This window comes from Ranitomeya variabilis, chromosome 4 (assembly GCF_051348905.1).
Source record: "Ranitomeya variabilis isolate aRanVar5 chromosome 4, aRanVar5.hap1, whole genome shotgun sequence".
Lineage (NCBI taxonomy): Eukaryota > Metazoa > Chordata > Amphibia > Anura > Dendrobatidae > Ranitomeya > Ranitomeya variabilis.
Window position 1 is genome coordinate 658528259 of NC_135235.1, and position 21290 is coordinate 658549548.

Sequence of the window (21290 nt, forward strand, 5' to 3'; positions counted from 1 at the left end):
ATGGGCTCCCCACCCTCGGTAGTAACTATGCTGTCTGGTTTTATTCCCCACGGCACCCCCTTTGACAAGTGCTGCAGGTCGAACCACCAGACCAGGTTGTCGAGCGTGGCAGTTGACAATCGCATTTTTCCTCCCAGGCGGAACTGAACTGTTCTGTATCTCGGACTGCAACATGCGGGTGTGTAACTGAGCCCACTGAATGGCTGGTATGCAAGATGTCAAGACACCCAGCAGGGACATAGCGTCTCAACGTTAGACTTGGATCATTTCTTACTCCCATGACCCTGCGAACGATGTTCATTTTTTTGTCCTCCGGCAGAAAACATTGTTGGGTTTCTGAGTCCAGAAGGATGCCAAGGAATGTCTGACGAGTCTAGCTCTAGAATTGACTTCTTTAAATTGACTAAACAGCCAAGATCCTGCAGGGATGATAATATACAATTTAGGCAGGCCCTACATTGGATGACCGACCCTCCCACTATTAGGAAATCGTCCAAGTAGGATATAACCAAGGTATCCCATTCTCTGAGATGGGCCATTACCTCTGAAATTGCTTTAGTAAATACCTGTGGTGCCATAGACAGCCCGAACGGCATAGCCGCAAATTGAAAATGTCTGACCTGGTCGTCTAGCCGTACCGCCACTCTGAGGTATTGCTGGTGGTCTTGGTAAATAGGCTGATGGTAGCAAGCATCTTTTAGATCTAGAACCGTCATGTAACACCTAGGAAATAGAAGTTTAGTCGCAGACCTAATAGATTCCATTTTAAAGGTATGATACTGCAAAGAATTTATTTAGTTTCCGCCAGTTTATAATGGTTCTAAAGGAACCATCAGGTTTGGAAACTATAAATAAGGGAGAATAGAATCCTTTCCCCTTGCTGGCCTTTAGGGACTTCTACCAGAACTTTCTTTTCCCTCAATTGCAGAATCTCTACTTCTAGGGCTTGCTGCTTGTCCGGGGCATTTAAAGTTGTTAACACGAAGACGTTCGGAGAGATTCTCCAAAATTCTAATTTCAGCCCGGATTAAATAATTCCTTGGATCCAGGTACTGGATGTTATTTTAGCCCATTGGTCATAAAAATAACTTAATCTACCTCCCGCCGGGTGGTACGTCTTGACGTCGAAACCCCCCTGAAGTAAGCACCTCTTTTTTGGCTCTGCCGTTTCCCAATGCCCGTCTGAGTATCTCATCTGGAACGACATCCGCTTTCTGAAGGTGCTCCTGAAAGCAGGATTAAATAATTTAGGGAATCCTTTTTTCCTATCTGCTGCCTTTGAAAGAATATCGTCAAGCACAGGGCCAAATAAGTACTCACCCCGGCATGGAATGGCACATAATCTTGCTCTAGCCTGAGCATCCCCCTTCCAGCTTTTAAGCCAGATTTTATGTAGGGCAGCGTTTGAGAGGACAGCAGACCTAGCGGCCAGCTTTAGAGAATCCACCGATGCATCTGCCAGGTAAGCCGCTCCTTCACGAATCTGAGAGGGAACTTCGGACCACAACTGCTACTCCAGTTGATCCATTCAAACTATAATGTTTGAATGGATCTGGCAGGGGATCTGGCAGTGCAGGTGCTTGCAATTGCTGCTTTGAAGGCTCCGGCCAACGACTACCAATCCAGTTTTAGGAAAATGTCCGCCTTCCTGTCGGATGGATCCTTAAGAAGGCCTGCATCCTCTAGGGGTAGTGCAGCTGACTTTGATGTGGAAGCCCATTATCAAATGGGTATCTTCTTTTAGCGGCAGATGGCAGGAAACCCTTATCCTGTTTATCCCACTCCCGCTTAATAAGATTTTTAACTGTCATTCACTGGAAATTGTTTGCGATTTCTCTGACACAAACCCGCAAACATGAGGTCCTGAGCCGATTTGGGCTCTTTAATATCAGCGATCCCCATGGTGGTGCGTACTGCTTTTACTAATATGTCCATATTTTCTACCGGGAAACATGGTCTACCCTCCTCGTCTGAGGATGATAACGATGAGGATTCTGAGCGCTCATCCTGCTGCTCTCTAATAGATGGACTAGATCCTGAGCTCAATCTTTGCATACTAGCTCTTTCATGGCTTTTCCCTTTAAGGGAACTCTTAATCTCTTCCCTGATGACAGCCCTCAGATCTCATGTATGAAGGGGAGCTTCTTCCTCCAGGGTCTGGCATATACAGGCCTGACAAAGCCTCTTAACATAGCTGTCAGGCAGGGGTACTGTGCATAAAGCACACTGCTTGTGCTTAGGTTTGGCTGACTTTTTAACTTAAAACAAAGCACAGAGGGGGAAAATTCAGCTATTAGGTGATCATTAAGCAATCACCAACTGAATCTGTTCAGTGGAGTACTGGTTCCAGAGGAGGAGATTCAGAACATGTTGTTGGGGCCCCCCAAATGCTGCCACCCCCATTCCACTCTGTTGTCGATAGTCCCGCTCCTAGAGCGACCGCTACCACCACCGCTGCCTTTCTTGCGCTGCTCGGGCACCTCTGACACCGGTAGGTGCTCCATATCCCCCACAGAGGACATTCTGCTGGCACACCAGCCACAGATCCGGCGCTGACCTCAGTGAATCCTCCCCGGAAGTACCTGGTTCAACTTCCGGCTTATGAGCGCTTGCCTTTCTGCAGCCACTTCGCTGGCCGTTCCGGATGAGAGCAGGGATTTCTCCTCTGCCTGCACTGCTCTCGCGCGACCCAGGGTGTGCCACCGCCGCGCCCCCACGGACCCTGGGATCACGGCATCCATGTCTGAGACGAGGAGGGGTGTGCATGCAGAGCACCCCTGATGCTGTTTCCGGCGTCCCAGGCTCTGCCGTTCCCTCAGACACCGCGCAGAGGCTGCTTGGACCTGGGTAAGTTCTATTCCTGCCGGTTCCCATCATGACAGGAACCCAAACTGAGGAGGCGAGGGGGACCTCCCCATTTTAACCTGTAGGTTCCTGTCCTGATGGTGGGCGGATCCCCTCTCTCTCGTTGGGTGCTGTCATGGCGATAGGAAAACGAAGATACCAAATTTGCATGTCTTTTTTGTATTGTCTTTTAAGTGGTGAAAATGAATGTCAGATTAAAAATATAAAGCAAAAATTCTCTGTTTTTTTTTTTTAACACTATTTTCTGAGACCCACAAAGTTTTAATTGTGTATCGATAATTTTCAAAAAGGTCTTTCTGAGGAGACCAAGGTGTTCATCTGTATCCATGGGGTTGGAACATATATACGATTGTATCTGATGGCTTGGCTGCAGACAATAGAGTTTTTTATGTGTTTTGGATGGAAACTGTCCCATTTTAAATCAGGGCTACCATCCTAGAACAATTCAAAACCAGATCACAAGAGCCACCAGAATATCAAGGAGTCACCTGCTACATTACAAAGCTAAAGATTAAAATAACCGAGTGCCTCTAGTAGTCACCTTACCTACAATCCAAATCTGGAGGTGCTAAGGGGAGCTGCACGGAAATTACAACCTTTACTACAAAAAGATGCCCGCTTGCAATCCATTCTTCCAGACCCCACCCCACCCACTACTGTGTTTTAGGCAGCCCCCAAAGCTAAGAAGCATCATTGTCAGAAGCTCCCTGTCCTCTCCAACAGCTGCAGGAACCTTTCCCTGCAACCAGAAAAAATGTAAAACCTGTCCATTTATAATTACCACGGACAAGATAAGGATCCCCAATTCACATCAGGACTACATGATCCCAGGTACTTTCAGCTGCGTCACTTCTAATGTGGTGTACTTACAGTATTTTTCGGACTATAAGACGTGCCGGACTTTAACCCCTTCCCGACCCATGATGCCTATGCGGCGTCATGGAATGATCGCATCCCTGCAGATCGGGTGAAAGGGTTAATTCCTATTTTACCCGATCTGCAGGGAGAGGGGGAGTTGTACTTCAGCCTAGGGGGGGTGGCTTTGCCCCCACGTGGCTACGATCGCTCTGATTGGCTGTTGAAAGTGCAACAGCCAATCAGAGCAATTTGCAATATTTCACCTATGAAAATGGTGAAATATTGCAATCCAGCCATGGCCGATGCTGCAATAGCATCTGCCATGGCTGGAAATCATGTACTGGCCCCCCCCACCGCCCCCGATCTCCTCCCCAGTCCTCCGTTCTGTCAGGTACCCCCCTCCGTCCCCCTGTTCGCTCCCCCGTGCTCCTGTCCGCTCCCCCGTGCTCCTGTCCGCTCCCCCCGTCCTCTGATCCCCCCCCCTGTGCTCCGATCCACCCCCCCACCACCCCCTCATACTTACCGATCCTCCCGAAGTCGGTCCGTCTTCTCCCTGGGCGCCGCCATCTTCCAAGACTGGCAGATTCGTTACAGGTACATTTTGATCGCTGTGGTAGGTTCTACCACAGCGATCAAAATAAAAAAATAATAAATAAACCCCCCCCCTTTATCACCCCCATAGGTAGGGACAATAATAAAATAAAGAAAATATTTTTTTTTCTTTTTCCACTAGGGTTAGGGTTAGAACTAGGGGTAGGGTTAGGGGTAGGGTTAGGGTTACGGGTAGGGTTAGGGTTAGGGGTAGGGTTATGGCATGTGCACACAGAGCGGATCGGCCGCGGATCCGCAGCGGATCGGCAGCGGATCCGCAGCGGATCGGCCGCGGATCCGCAGCGGATCGACCGCGGATCCGCAGCGGATCGGCCGCGGATCCGCAGCGGATCCGCAGCGGATCGGCCGCGGATCTGCAGCGGATCGGCAGCGGATCGGCCGCGGATCCGCAGCGGATCGGCAGCGGATCCGCAGCGGATCGGCCGCGGATCTGCAGCGGATTGGCCGCGGATCCGCAGCGGATTGGCCGCGGATCTGCAGCGGATTGGCAGCGGATTGGCCGCGGATCCGCAGCGGATCGGCAGCGGATCGGCAGCGGATCGGCCGCGGATCTGCAGCGGATTGGCAGCGGATTGGCCGCGGATCCGCAGCGGATTGGCAGCGGATTGGCCGCGGATCCGCAGCGGATTGGCCGCTGCGAATTCGAAGCAGTTTTCCATCAGGTTTACAGTACCATGTACACCTAAGGAAAACCAAATCTGCTGTGCCCATGGTGCGGAAAATTCTGTGCAGAAACGCTGCATTGTATTTTCCGCAGCATGTCCATTCTTTGTGCGGATTCCGCAGCGTTTTACACCTGTTCCTCAATAGGAATCCGCAGGTGAAATCCGCACAAAAAAACACTGGAAATCTGCTGTAAATCCGCAGGCAAAACGCAGTGCCTTTTACCTGCAGATTTTTCAAAAATCGTGCGGAAAAATCTCACACGAATCCGCAACGTGGGCACATACCCTTAGGGTTAGGGTTGGAATTAGGGCTAGGGTTGGAAATAGGGTTAAGAATAGGCTTGTGGTTAGGGTTACGGATAGGGTTAGGGGTGTGTTGGGGTTACAGTTGTGGTTAGGGTTGGGATTAGGGTTACGGTTGGGATTAGGGTTAGGATTAGGGTTGGAATTAGGGTTACGGTTGTGTTGCGGTTAGGGTTGTGGTTAGGGGTGTGTTGGGGTTAGGGTTGTGATTAGGGTTATGGCTACAGTTGGGATTAGGATTAGGGGTGTGTTGGGGTTAGTGTTGAAGTTAGAATTGAGGGGTTTCCACTGTTTAGGCACATCAGGGGTCTCCAAACGCAACATGGCGCCACCATTGATTCAAGCCAATCTTGCGTTCAAAAAGTCAAATGGTGCTCCCGCCCTTCCAAGCCCCGACGTGCGCCCAAACAGTGGTTTACCCCCACATTTGGGGTACCAGCGTACTCAGGACAAACTGGGCAACAACTGTTGGGGTCCAATTTCTCCTGTTACCCTTGCAAAAATAAAAAATTACTTGCTAAAACATAATTTTTGAGGAAAGAACAATTATTTTTTATTTTCACGGCTCTGCGTTATAAACTTCTGTGAAGCACTTGGGGGTTGAAAGTGCTCACCACACATCTAGATAAGTTCCTTCGGGGGTCTAGTTTCCAAAATGGGGTCACTTGTGGGGTGTTTCTACTGTTTAGGCACATCAGGGGCTCTGCAAATGCAATGTGACGCCCGCAGACCATTCCATCAAAGTCTGCATTTCAAATGTCACTACTTCCCTTCCGAGCCCTGACGTGTGCCCAAACAGTGGTTTACCCCCACATATGGGGTATCAGCGTACTCACAACAAACTGGGCAACAAATATTGGGGTCCAAATTCTCCTGTTACCCTTGTGAAAATAAAAAATTGCTTGCTAAAACATCTTTTTTGAGGAAAGAAAAATTATTTTTTATTTTCACGGCTCTGCGTTGTAAACTTCTGTGAAGCACTTGGGGGTTGAACGTGCTCACCACACATCTAGATAAGTTCCTTGGGGGGTCTAGTTTCCAAAATGGGGTCACTTGTGGGGGGTTTCTACTGTTTAGGCATATCAGGGGCTCTGCAAACGAAACATGATGCCCGCAGACCATTCCATCAAAGTCTGCATTCCAAAACGTCACTACTTCCCTTCCGAGCCCCGGCATGTACCCAAACAGTGGTTTACCCCCACATATGGGGTATCAGCGTACTCAGGAGAAACTGGACAACAACTTTTGGGGTCCAATTTCTCCTGTTACTCTTGCAAAAATAAAAAAATTCTGGGCTAAAAAAATATTTTTGAGGAAAGGAAACACATTTTTTATTTTCACGGCTCTGCGTTATAAACTTCTGTGAAGCACTTGGGGGTTCAAAGTGCTCACTACACATCTAGATAAGTTCCCTTGGGGGTCTAGTTTCCAAAATGGAGTCAATTGTGGGGAGTTCCTACTGTTTAGGCACATCAGGGGCTCTGCAAACGCAACCTGACGCCCGCAGAGCATTCCATCAAAGTCTGCATTTCAAATGTCACTACTTCCCTTCCGAGCCCTGACGTGTGCCCAAACAGTGGTTTACCCCCACATATGGGGTATCATCGTACTCAGGAGAAACTGGAAAACAACTTTTGGGGTCCAATTTCTCCTATTACCCTTGGGAAAATAAAAAATTGTGGGCTAAAAAATCATTTTTGAGAAAAGAAAAATTATTTTTTATTTTCATGGCTCTGCGTTATAAACTTCTGTGAAGCACTTGGGGGTTCAAAGTGCTCACCACACATCTAGATTAGTTCCTTGGGAGGTCTAGTTTCCAAAATGGGGTCACTTGTGCGGGAGCTCCAAAGTTTAGGCACACAGGGGCTCTCCAAACGCGACATGGTGTCCGCTAATGATTGGAGCTAATTTTCCATTCAAAAAGCCAAATGGCGTGCCTTCCCTTCCGAGCCCTGCCGTGCGCCTAAACAGTGGTTTACCCCCACATATGGGGTATCATCGTACTCAGGACAAACTGGACAACAACATTTGGGGTCCAATTTCTCCTATTACCCTTGGGAAAATAAAAAATTCTGGGCTAAAAATCATTTTTGAGGAAAGAAAAATTATTTTTTTATTTTCACGGCTCTGCGTTATAAACTTCTGTGAAGCACCTGGGGGTTATAAGTGCTCACTATGCATCTAGATAAGTTCCTTGGGGGGTCTAGTTTCCAAAATGGGGTCACTTGTAGGGGAGCTCCAATGTTTAGGCACACAGGGGCTCTCCAAACGCGACATGGTGTCCGCTAACGATTGGAGCTAGTTTTCCATTCAAAAAGTCAAATGGCACGCCTCCCCTTCCGAGCCTTGCCGTGCACCCAAACAGTGGTTTACCCCCACATATGAGGTATCGGCATACTCAGGAGAAATTGCCCAACAAATTTTAGGATCCATTTTATCCTGTTGCCCATGTGAAAATGAAAGAATTGAGGCTAAAAGAAATTTTGTGTGAAAAAAAAGTACTTTTTCATTTTTGCGGATCAATTTGTGAAGCACCTGGGGGTTTAAAGTGCTCACTATGCCTCTAGATGAGTTCCTTGGGGGGTCTAGTTTCCAAAATGGGGTCACTTGTGGAGGAGCTCCAATGTTTAGGCACACAGGGGCTTTCCAAACGCGACATGGTGTCCGCTAACGATGGAGATAATTTTTCATTCAAAAAGTCAAATGGCGCTCCTTCCCTTCCGAGCCTTACCATGTGCCCAAACAGTGGTTTACCCCCACATGTGAGGTATTGGTGTACTCAGGAGAAATTGCCCAACAAAATTTAGGATCCATTTTATCCTGTTGCCCATGTGAAAATGAAAAAATTGAGGCTAAAATATTTTTTTTGTGAAAAAAAAGTACTTTTTCATTTTTACGGATCAATTTGTGAAGCACCTGGGGGTTTAAAGTGCTCACTATGCTTCTAGATAAGTTCCTTGGGGGGTCTAGTTTCCAAAATGGGGTCACTTGTGGGGGAGCTCCAATGTTTAGGCACACGGGGGCTCTCCAAACGCGACATGGTGTCCGCTAAAGATTGGAGCCAATTTTTCATTGAAAAAGTCAAATGGCGCTCCTTCCCTTCCGAGCCCTGCCGTGCGCCCAAACAGTGGTTTACCCCCACATATGAGGTATCAGCGTACTCAGGACAAATTGGACAACAACGTCCGTCGTCCAGTTTCTCCTTTTACCCTTGGGAAAATAAAAAAATTTTCGCTAAAATATCATTTTTGTGACTAAAAAGTTAAATGTTCATTTTTTACTTCCATGTTGCTTCTGCTGCTGTGAAACACCTGAAGGGTTAATAAACTTCTTGAATGTGGTTTTGAGCACCTTGAGGGGTGCAGTTTTTAGAATGGTGTCACTTTTGGGTATTTTCAGCCATATAGAACCCTCAAACTGACTTCAAATGTGAGGTGGTCCTTAAAAAAAATGGTTTTGTAAATTTTGTTGTAAAAATGAGAAATCACTGGTCAAATTTTAACCCTTATAACTTCCTAGCAAAAAAAAAATTTGTTTCCAAAATTGTGCTGATGTAAAGTAGACATGTGGGAAATGTTATTTATTAACTATTTTGTGTCACATAACTCTCTGGTTTAACAGAATAAAAATTCAAAATGTGAAAATTGCGAAATTTTCAAAATTTTTGCCAAATTTCCGTTTTTTTCACAAATAAACTCAGAAATTATCGACCTAAATTTACCACTAACATGAAGCCCAATATGTCACGAAAAAACAATCTCAGAATCGCTAGGATCCGTTGAAGCGTTCCTGAGTTATTACCTCATAAAGGGACACTGGTCAGAATTGCAAAAAACGGCAAGGTCATGAAGGGGTTAAGATGCACCCAGGTTTTAGAGGTGGAAAATAGGGAAAAACACATATTTGAAGCAAAAAAGGAGGTAAAATATTTAATAACATAAATAACATACTATTATATATAACAACACCATATATAATAGTATCTTATTATGTTGGAAGCTGTGGGTACAAGATGGTGCTGCGGGACCAGTGTGGTATCTGTAAAGTACTGTATGAAGACATTGGAGGGTGAGTATAAGAATGGGGGCACAGGGCTTATATTTAAAGCACCACTCCAGCACTGAAAAATAAGAAGACTGGAGTACTGCTTTAAGAACCCATGAGAGAACTATAACCCTCAGCATGCCCTGCAGATCCTATGACATGCTGGGAGTTATAGTTCACCACAGGAGTGGCAGAGTGCTTTATTGTGTGTTGTAAAGACTAACCTCTTAATTGTGGCAGCAAGCCACTGTGGTGAGGTAAAGAGCTGGAGCATCCCATGACAGCACAGAGCCCTCCCTCTTGTTGCCTTTCCACAGCACAGGTCATAAGAGGAAGCCTGCAGATTTTAGTGCGGAGTCTGAAGGACCTGTGATGACAAGAAGAGGAAGGGCTCTGTGCTGTCATGTGATGCTCCAGCCCACCCACTTTATGACATCACACAGGTCCTTATGCCTTAGCATCCAGCACAGCCCAGGCAGTGATCTTGTCTCCTCTGGCCTCCGGCTGATGCCCCCCTCCTCCACGGGACACAGATCTCCCTAGGCGCTGCAGGAATCCAGTGCTGGGGTAACCATGTATCTTAGTTTAAGTGAAGGAGTATTCATGTGCTGCTCCCCGCCCACTGCTCAGCACTGACAGGTGGGCGGGGAAGCGGCTAATGAATATTCACTGCACTTTAATCATCGGGACAATGAGGTTTCCCCAGCTGGATTCATGCAGCTGGGCAGGGACATTTTTCTGCCTCCTGCCAGTGGGATCCCATTTCGATCCCACTCCGCCACTGCCCCCTCTCCACATGTTACATCCGTACCATAAGACGCACCCACACTTTCCTCCCACATTTGGAGGAAAAAAAGTGCATCTTATGGTTGGAAAAATACTGCAATTATTTGTACTAAATGTCCAACTGGGGGGTCTGCATGTAGGGGAGACAGGGTAGAAACTGAGAACAAGGATGAACTCTCATCGCCATACAATAAAAGAAAAAAGAATGGATCTACCTGTGGCAATACATAATTACTTGTATTAAAAGGTAACTTCAAATCTCAGAGAAACAGAAGACTCTGGGAATATAAGCTGATGATGACCTTTGACACTCTCAGTGCAGGAATGAATGTGTCGCATGGATTTATGCCTTTTTACATCAACTAAGGAATTTGCCCCTCAGACCATGTGGGGTCACCATAACACAGTACCAGACCCCAATCAGAGGACAATAAAACATACACATCTATGAACGATTCCAATGTTTATGGACACAACTGTTTATCACTCACATAATGATAATTCTGCTTCACGTCTCCTGTCTTATCTATGGCATTTTTCTGTGCTGTGTTGTGCATAAACATGTGACTCTAAAGAATTTGTATTAGTCTATGCCTGATGAAGAGACCTGAGTAGTCTAGAAAGCTTGCAATTTGTTACCATCTTTTCAGTTAGCCATTAAAAAGGTATCAACCACTGAGGACTCTCAATTCTAAATATTTTTCTAGACTCAATGTTTTTACTTTTCCCAGACTCATGGCTGCAGGAATAAGTAGTAATTTATAATAGATAGATAGATAGATAGATAGATAGATAGATAGATAGATAGATAGATAGATAGATAGATAGATAGATTTTGAGAATGTATTTTTTTTTAATCTTTTTCAGGAAAATACCGGAGCACGAGCGCACCAGGGAGCTTTCCATTTAAATACAACTATCAAAAATTGACAGCAGCATCAAAGTGGTTAACAGCACTGATTGGAGGTCAGCTCTATTGTTATGTGCGTCCTATAAGGGACGGAAGCGAAAATGAGTTTCTTGAAGACATATTACACATTTTAAGAGGACTTATTAACATGGTCTAATCCGAACGTGTCTTTAATAAAAGACACCATTGTCTCGGCCTTATGTCTGATATCCTAATTTAAGACCACCAGGGAATTGTAGACTCCTAGAGAAGGCAGTGAAACATCTCACAATCAAATGTATTAGACATAGGAAATCTGTAGAAATAGTAGACATGGTAAAAGAAACAAATAGTCATAAAAGCGAAGTGTGGCCAGAAAAACTGGACTTGGTCTTGTAGGGACCCTATGAGCAGATTCAGCAGCACAGAAAAGAGATGGTAGATTTATTTATTAAGATGCCAAGATTCTAGGAATGCAACAGCATCATTACCCTCTGCTTTCTCTTAGGGGTTCACCATGTGGATTATACTTTCTTAACAAGATTTTCTAAATGGTCAGCACTAGGGTTGAGTGAAACGGATCGGACAAATTAAAAAAATCGCCGACTTTCACCAAAGTCGGGTTTCATGAAACCCGACCCTAGTGTGGGAACGGCCATGAGGTCGGCGATCTTTGCGCCAAAGTCGCGTTTCATATGACGCGTTCAGCGCCATTTCTCAGCCAATGAAGGAGGACGCAGAGTGTGGGCAGCGTGATGACATAGGTCTCGGTCCCCACCATCTTAGAGAAGGCCATGACAGTGATTGGTTTGCTTTCTGTGGCGTCACAGGGGCTATAAAGGGGCGTGCACGCCGACAATCATCTTACTTCTGCCAATCGTAGCATAGGGAGAAGTTGCTGCAGCTTCATTAGAAGAAGGGATATAGTTAGGGAGGCAAGATTAACCCCCAAACTGCTTGTGCTGTAGCGATTTCCACTGTCCAACACCACCTTTTTTTGCAGGGACAGCGGAGGCTACATTTTTGTGCATCAGCTCTGTAGCTTATTAGGCTGCCTTATAAGGCTCCCCGATAGCTGCATTGCTGTTTGCACGCTGCTGTGCAAACCAACTGCTTTTTTAAAAGCAAAAATCCTGTTGCTCCTTTCTGCACAGTTATCTTGTTTATTTGTATACACTTGTGTGCAGCAGTCCTTTTTATTGCTGCCTTACTTGTCCTGAGATCATTGTAGGGAGATTGAAATTGTACTACAGTCCTTGTATTTTTTCATATATCTTCCAGCCACGTTCTGCCACTTACATTGTGTAGTGTTATACACTGGGCCTGAGTTTTGGTGCAGTCTCCCCCCCAAAAAAGGGAGATTCAAATTGTCACAAAGTGGATATACGTCAGTTCTGTTAGTTTGTCGTATATCAGCCAGCCAGGTTCTGCCACTTACATTGTGTTGTGTTATACACTGGGCCTGAGTTTTGGTACAGTCTCCCCCGAAAAAAAGGGAGATTTAAATTCTCAACAAGTTTATATACACGTTCTACCTTGTTTTACAGTACCATATAACGGTTGTTATTTTGGTTAGATTTTCCCAAAAATGAGGAAGTCTGGTGGAAGAGGCCGTGGGTGGTCATTGCCAGCTGGTACTGATGGTGGTGGTGGTGGTGGAGCATCTGGTGGTAGTGGGAAAAGCAAAATAGCACCTAAGGTGGGAGGTGTTGAGCCAGCATCATCATCTGGCTACACAAGGCCTCGAAGGCTCCCTTATCTGGGAGTAGGAAAACAGCTTTTAAAGCTGGACCAGCAGGAAAAAGTTTTGGCTTTCCTTGCTGACTCAGCCTCTGGCACTGACACAGGGTCCCTCATAGTACAATGAAGTGTCTCTGACGGTGGTGGTGCACAACCAACGTCAGACACACCGTCGTAATAGGAGGGACCCTGTGCCAGTACCGCCGCCCACAAGAGAATGTTCCCCCCAGCTCGAACAGTGCTCTACCACTTGCAATACTTTCCTCTCCATGCTCCACCACTGTGTAGTCTGTGCTGTTAAATCCTTCAATGGCACTGCCAATACAAATTTGTTGAAATGATAGATGATAGTTAAAATATACTGGGGCCCTGGCCTCCATTTAGACCAGTTAATACTTTGCGCCTACTACCACTGTCTGCTACTCAGCAGAGGAGCCCACCCCTGTACCTAGCTATGCCACCTGTTTATTTATGAATTAGAACAGAACTAGGCAACATGTTTGTATGGGAAATCTAAAACACAGAATCGTGCCAGAATAACCCAAAGTCCCAAAGACAAAGAAAACTCCATGAAAATGACAGAAACAAGGAGAAAAACGGAGAAAACAAGTACTATAAATAATTTTATTTAATCATACAAAAGTTAATACAAATAAGTATAATAGCAGTATAGAATGGAATGGTAAGAATAGAGTGAGTCCCCACCAGTATAGTCCACCACCTGAAAGATACAGTTAAATTGCTAATAGTGCTGGACTGAATCCCACCCGGTATACACCACCTCTATACTTTGTCGGTAAGCACCCGTTTTGGTTGCCAATATTCTTGGTATAGGGGGATGGATCTGCGTCTCCTAGGGCTAACCTTATGCATATGGGCGGCTGCCTTCCTACTATTAGCAATTTAACTGTATCTTTCAGGTGGTGGACTATACTGGTGGGGACTCACTCTATTCTTACCATCCATTCTATACTGCTATTATACTTATTTGTATTAACTTTTGTATGATTAAATAAAATTATTTATAGTACTTGTTTTCTCCGTTTTTCTCCTTGTTTCTGTTTATTTATGAACAATTTTTTTGGCAGACATTTAGCCTACTTTATTATTAGGGCCTACTAACTGTGTCTGCCGCTCATTACAGTTGTCCTCCGCTGAATAAAGCCATGCCGCTTGTATAGTCATGTTACCAATTTTGAACTGCATTAAGCCTACTTAATTATTTGGGTCTACTAACTGTGTCTGCCACTCCTTACAGTTGTCCTCCACTGAACAAAGCAATGCCGCCAGTTTAGTCCTGTTACCAATTTTGAACTGCATTTAGCCTACTTAATTATTTGGGCCTATATCTATGTTTCCTCCTCATCCTGCCCATTGCCCAGCCACTGCTAGATGAGTCTGCTGGAACATTGACCCAGACCACTATATTCCCCTTGCACTCTACACAGCCAGAATCTGACACTGCTGAAAGTCAGGTTCCCCTTCCCGCATACTATACCACCTTACACGGGGACAAAGAGGAAGGTGCAGATGAAAGTGCAGGTTCCTTCATCAGGTGGGGGGGCATACTCATTGGCGACGTCACTGGCACAGGGCCCCTCATGGTACGCAAAAATGTCTCTGCCAGTGGGAGGAGCCACCCGCCGTCAAACACACCGCCGTACTATGAGGGGCCCTGTGCCAGTGCCAATGCCAACGAGTGGGCCCCCCCTGCTTGCTCAAGATCACAGCACTTGCAAAGTTGAAATACTTACCTCTCCCTGCTCCACCGCCGTGACGTATTCCGCATTTCCTGGGCCCACGAAAATCTTGATCCAGCCCTACCCCCCACAACTTTAGCCAAATGACCCCCAGTTTTCAATGCCTAACTATTATTATAAAGTAAATTAAGATTGACAAGCTTCAGGAATAATAATTGATGTTTTTGGCATTAAAATGGGCACTGTAGGTGTTTTCCTGTCCTCCACTCACTTGGATTCCCCATTGACTTGCATTGGGTTTCGTGTTTCAGTCGGCCCCCGACTTTTCGCAATAATCGGCCGATTTCACGCTACCCGAATTTTGACAAAGTCGGGTTTCGCGAAACCCGACTCGATCCGAAAAAAGTAAAAGTCTCTCAACTCTAGTCAGCACATTCTACATACACCGTCCTTTGACTTTGCAGCTTAGAGATCTGAGCAGCTAAGGGTAAACTATATTGTCTAATTCTCGAACTTAGGGTGGATTCTCCAGCTTTTAAATTCCAACAAATGGATTTCACTCCAAAAAAGGTCCATCCATGCCCAAAGCAATGGGGTACAGTTTAGGGTGGAGCAGCATGTAGTGAATTAATGAAAATATGGTGACTACTTGATTGTGATCTGACCGGACTACAGCACCAATAAAGCAGCCACAGCCGGTGACTGAGAAGAATCTGTGATTCCTTGACATTTAGTGGTTCCTACTCACCTGGGCTTTTTTCTGTAGGAATCCCCTCACTCAGCCACTCGTCACCCCTCGCATATGTCTCTGTAGTATTAGGAGTCAAATCTTTATCCTGAAACAAATATTGTAAAAGTCACAGACAGATGGAGAAGTCACATCTATGATCAGCTCTAATCCTGGCATCTCCACCATTCTCATTACACAAGTATAAAACATATAATATTGGTGGATAAAACAAGACTGAGCACAAGACCTTCACAGCCATCTATACATCATAAGGGAGATCCCATGACACCTTCTCTCCATCTACCTGATGATCCTGAGGAACATGGGTATTTTCTTGTTTACAGTCCTGTGGCAGAAGAGGATGAGGACTTCTCTCTGGTGTTGTCCCTTTACTAGATAGATCTGGAGGAAATACATACAAGGACCGAATTCATGCTTTACATACAGATATAATTATAGGCAATGTGTATTTAGTCCGTTCTATTACCTGGCGATGTGAGGGGCTGGGGAATCTCCATCATGACATCCTTGTGCAAATCTTTGTGTCCTTCTAAATACTCTCACTCCTCCGTGGAGTAATATATGGTGACACCCTGACACCTTAAACGAACTTGACACATACAATGATGTTGTCGTCACCCCGATCCCTTCATAGGGCCACTGATTAACAGTAACGGTTACAGGTTCGTTGGGACTCACCAGTAAATAAGAGACTGTCAGGGAACCTAACCAAATAAAACATAAATTTTAGACCACACAGACAACAAGCAGTTTCTTCCTCAGAGTCGGCAGCTGAATACGTTTCTCATAGACTCATCTTCCAAAATTCTAATTGTCATCTGATTTACCGACACTGGAATCAGCATTAGCAATACTACAGGAGATATTCATTACACGTGACCTGGGAAATGACTACTCCAAGATGAGGACGACATCTTCATCTTCTACTACAGCTCTATAAACATATCTGGCCAGAGTCCATCACTGACTAAATCACAACCAGCAGTCTATATGATTGTTTCCTGTGTTCCCGGGCTGTAATGTAAGATGCCGTCTGTGTTATATAACCGACATCTATCTAACTGCAGCAACTGGAGCTAGCTCCGATCACTGCAGTTTTATTATTTCTGTGTGCTGCTAATACCTCCAAACTTTTATAAAACCGAAAGAGGGACAAACCATGTGGCTTGTGACCTGTGCATTTGTTTTTTGCTCATTCGTAGTCAAAGCAGTTAGAACTTTCTCATCTTTACGTAGCGTCACTTTATAACATCCGGCCTTTTGGTGTCTGTAAGGCCGTTTTCACACTCTGCAAAATGCTGTGTTTTTTGTTCTCTGCAGGATCTGCCCTAAACTACACAATAACAATCTTCACTATTACTTTTTTTATATCTTTCCCCTTATTTGATGCTTTTTTGGTGCAGATTTAAAGCAGGGTTTTAATGTGGTTTTTATAGCACAGAAAAGGTTTAGTTCTGCGGTTTCTTACATGTGTTTTTTTTTTTTAGACCACACATAGAAGTCTCTAAAGCAGGGGGGAAATTAGCTTTCCCCAAACGGTCACATGAGAAACCATTATTGTTGTGAAGGCCGAATCAATAGGCGGAAATTAATTTTGTTCTTTAATAGTATTGACATATTACAGTATATTAATTGTATCACTTATTACTGAGCAGAATGCACATCTCCCTATATACAGTATAAACCCACACACAGCTCTACATATGTTCAGTATGAGTCCCCGCACATCCACAGCCCCTCCTATATACAGCATGAGCCCATACATCACTCTTTGTACACAGTATGAGACCCCACAAAGCCACTGCCCACCTATATGGAGCGGCCCCCAGACGCAGGACGGCGGGGTACTCGGTACCGGGTCTATCGGTTCTGAGGATGTCACGTGGTCCTGCTAAGGGGCGCCCAATAAAAGGTGTAGGTGGTGGTGTAGGTCGCAGTAAATAACGAGGATACAGGGTTGCAGTCTCTTTACCTCTTTACTGAAGGCTTCGGCATCCGCAATCCAGAGCACTGCTAACAGGGCTGGCTGAGACCGGCCGGTCCGAAGGCACATCCAGAGTTCCCTTTGCAGGTGGAAATCAGTGCCTACCTACTAGCGCCTGGGTGTTGTAGTACTTCCCTGCTGAGCACCACGGGATAGTCCTCACAACTGTCGTGTATGTTTCTGTTCTTTTCTCTCCGTCCCCCAGATGATATGGATAGGACGCACCCATATGACGGGGTAAGCCTGGAGTTATTTTTTAGGGACCCTAGAGACGCCCCTCTCCCACAATTGCCTCCGTTGTCTTCATTAGGTGATTTAGGTGAGGCAGCCAACCTGTAATTAACTGCCCTGCCATTGGTTTGAAGTAATGTGTGGAGCCCAATACTTCCTCGGCGTTCCGGCCACTGGCTACGCGCCTCAGTAGGATGTTGCCGATCTCGGGGCACGACTCCTACTGGTTCTATCGCCTTTGTGCTGTGATCTCGTTTCTCACTTCTCCACAATAAACCTCGCTTCTTATCCTTTCTTAAGATACCGCTGCAATGAAGTGCAGGCGCGGTTCCGTAACGATCTGTTCTTTTCGCTAGGCCTCTGTCAGGATCCCACCCCTGACAGGGACCCCCCTGAATCTTCCCAAGCAACCTCTTCTCTCACTAGGTGTTGCCTGGGCAAAACCCAGTCAGCTTCTCTCTAACTTCCTATCCAGCCCCCAGTTTACCAGATTGTGAGGAGTGGCCTAATACATAGAACCTTTGCTCCCCCTGGTGGCCAGAGTGTGAAGTGTAATGTGTGACTGTGATACCTGGTCAGGTGAACTCCTTAAGTGCCATCAGACGTACCATCACTCCCCTTAGTGGCGGAGCGACAGTACTGCAACGACCAGGACTCTGGGGCGCTGCATATACACAGTATGAGCCCCAAACAACCCCCTATATACAGTATGAGCCCCATAGAGTCCCTCTTTTATACAGCATGAGCCTCCATGTAGGTTTCTATATACAGTGTGACCCTTGCATAGCATCTCTATATACAATACATGACCTCATATAGCATCACTATATACAGTACATGACCTCATATAGGATCTCTATATACAGACACAGAAATTACAACCTTTACTACAAAAAGATGCCTGCTTACAATCCATTTTTCCAGACCCCCCCACTACTGTGTTTTAGGCAGCCCCCAAATCTAAGAAGCATCATTGTCAGAAGCTCCCTGTCCTCTCCAACAGCTGCAGGAACCTTTCCTTGCAACCAGAAAAAAAAATGTAAAACCTGTCCATTTATAATGACCAAGGACAAGATAAAGATCCCCAATTCACATCAGGACTACAAGATCCCAGGTACTTTCAGCTGCATCACATCTAATGTGTTGTACTTAATTATTTGTATTAAATGTCCAACTGGGGGTCTGTATGTTGGGAGACAGGGCAAAAACTGAGAACAAGGATAAATTCTCACTGCCATACAATAAAAGAAAAAAGAATGGATCTACCTGTGGCCAAACATTTTTGTATGCCTGGTCATAGCACGATGGACCTGAAATTACTTGTATTGAAAGGTAGCTTCACATCTCAGAGAGACAGCAGAATCTGGGAGTGTAAACTTATGACGACCTTTGACACACTTAGTGCAGGAATGAATGTGTCGCATGGATTTATTTCTTTTTACATCAATTAAGAAATTTGCAATTCTGACCATGTGGGGTCATCATAACAGAACCAGACCCCAATCACAGGACAACAAAACATTCACTCCTAATATAGAAACTTTCCAATATTTATGGACAACTGTTTATCACTTATCACTCTCCCATAATGACAGTTCTGTGCTGTGTTGTGTATAAATATGTGACTTCAGAATTTGCTTTAGTCTGTGCCTGATGAAGAGACCTGAGTATTCTCTAAAGCTTGCAATTTGTTACCTTTTTAGTGGCTAACTGAAAAGATGGTATCAACCACTGAGGACTCTCAATTCTAAATATTTTTCTATCTACTGGCTAACACGGTACCAAGATACTTATCTTTCCTGTATCATCGATGCAGATAGAGTCTTTGCTATTCTAGGTGGGTTCCCATTCCTGCGGTTTCCTCGTACTGGACTTCGTTCTTTATACGGTATCAACGGAGCATATCTCTGGTCTGCAATGCAGGCAGAAAAGAAGTTGGTATGTCCTGGCTCAGTCACCCATACAAGACTAGGTCGTGTGGACACGACCAGTCACTGGTCTCACGTGTGAGCCACCTCCCGTCACGGGGCACGTCGGGAGAGTTGCTGTGTGATGTCCTCAAGCAGTGGACAGAATTACAGGGGTTGTGCTAGGTGGGCCTACGCTTCCAAGATGCTCCGCTATAAAGTCCTGCTATTTCTTCTGGGGTGGTTGGTTCGGGCACCGCAGGCATTTGCCTCTCTGCTAGATCTACTGGAGGTTGTTCAGTGCCTTCTTCTTCACATTAGGCTACGATTGGTGAGACCATTTCTGGAACATTTAGCCCTTCCTCAACTGAGTCAGGGTCTTTGGACAGGCAGGGCTGCAACATATTTTGATGCACTATTCGGGTGGGAGAGTTCTGATTTCCCTCATTCCCTCAGGTTGAATCTCAGACGGGTTTCTCGGAGTTGACTCTCCACTTCACCTGATATGGGTTATTTTCCCACTGGGACTCCAGTTTATCCCAGGGAAGTTTATCTCATAACAACACACTGTCCCCAGCCTGAAGAGCTGTCCCATGCAGAGGAGCTTTTTCTGCATATTCTCCGATGTTCTCGGACCCAGGTGGGACACCCCCGTCCGTGGGTAGTCCTCATCTGGATCCAATTCCAGCAATTTATTTTCCCGGTCAGCCGACCAGTAGGGTATAAGGCATGTAGCCGGTGGTGGTATGCCTTCAGTTGTTGTACACCCAAACTAACTGAGAAAAGCTCAGTGGCCTGAGTTCGTACCTGTCTTCTTCCAGTGTCCTTAACATCTGAATCAAGGTTCGGTTGAACCATTCGCAAGCCCCATTCCCTTGGGGGTGGTAAGGCATCATCCGAGTCTTCCCGATCTGATACAACTGGTGTGTAACTCTATCACCTTACCGAGGAAGCATGCACCTTGATCGGAGTGAATTCGCTTTGGACAGCTATACACTTAGATGAAGTTTTTACAGATAGCGTATGCAGTGGATTCGCTGGTCTGGTCTTGCGTCTGGGGTCACAACAGCAAACTTCGTAAAATGATCCGTCATCACCAGGTAATGTTCATATCCTTGATGGGCTGGGCCAATAGTCTATCATTAACACTTCCAGTGAAGCAGAAGTCACTATGGTCTCGGTGGGAGCCCTCTGTTCCGGTGGCTTGGCCAATTGACAGCTTCTACATAGCCAACAGGTTTCTTCTACTACAGCCTTCAATCGAGGATGGTAAACCAGCCTTTGCAGCCACTGAAATGTCTTTTTGGCACCGAAGTGGGCTCCTTTTTTATGTGCTTTTGTGGGCTCCTTTTTCATGTGCTTCTGTGGCCACCTTGGATAGCAATGCTTCAGGGATCAACGTCTGCTATGTGACTCCCAGCTCCCACTGTAGTTGAACTCTCCAACAATATTCCATTTCTCATCTGTAGTCTTTTCCACTGCTGCCACATCTGTAGGGCTCCCAGGGACAAAGCAGCTCACTCCTGCTGGCTGGGTAATTGCTTTGTCGACACCTATTGTCTCATTCCATCTTGCTGTATTCGGACCCACTCATCACTAGATTGCACTCTTGGGGCGATATCCGCACCTGCTCCAGCGTAGCTGCCACTGTCACGGCAGAATCTCGAAACTTAGGGACTTCTTCAGCTTCCAGCTCTTTGTCTTGGTTAGGCCCAGGCTTCCTATGAGACACTCGGGACAAGGCATCAGGTGGGTATTCTTGGCCCCCCTCTTATAGGTGATCTTATATTGAAATTCCGCCATCCGAGCCACCCAGCGTTGCTCCAACGATTTGGGTCACTTCACCTCTGGGTGAGAGCATGATGTCACTATTCCCTAAGTTGACACAACGTACAAGGACTGTACGATCATGCACACTAGCTAGCGTACGCTCCACTAATAGCCCCGGAGGTAGT

At 45.8% G+C, this 21290-nt stretch overlaps 1 protein-coding gene across 3 annotated transcripts in view; it reads right to left on the reverse strand.

Moving 5' to 3' along the window:
* Positions 1–21290, reverse strand: part of LOC143767506 (uncharacterized) — a 69307-nt gene that overhangs the window by 41125 nt on the left and 6892 nt on the right. For all 3 annotated transcript variants that reach the window (XM_077255899.1, XM_077255900.1, XM_077255901.1), the window contains exons 2-4: positions 15680–15917; positions 15497–15594; positions 15211–15298 (exon numbers count right to left, since the gene is read on the reverse strand). In XM_077255899.1, coding sequence (XP_077112014.1) covers positions 15211–15298; positions 15497–15594; positions 15680–15713 — 220 coding nt within the window. In that variant the 5' untranslated portion in view covers positions 15714–15917. The remainder of the gene's footprint in view (positions 1–15210; positions 15299–15496; positions 15595–15679; positions 15918–21290) is intronic.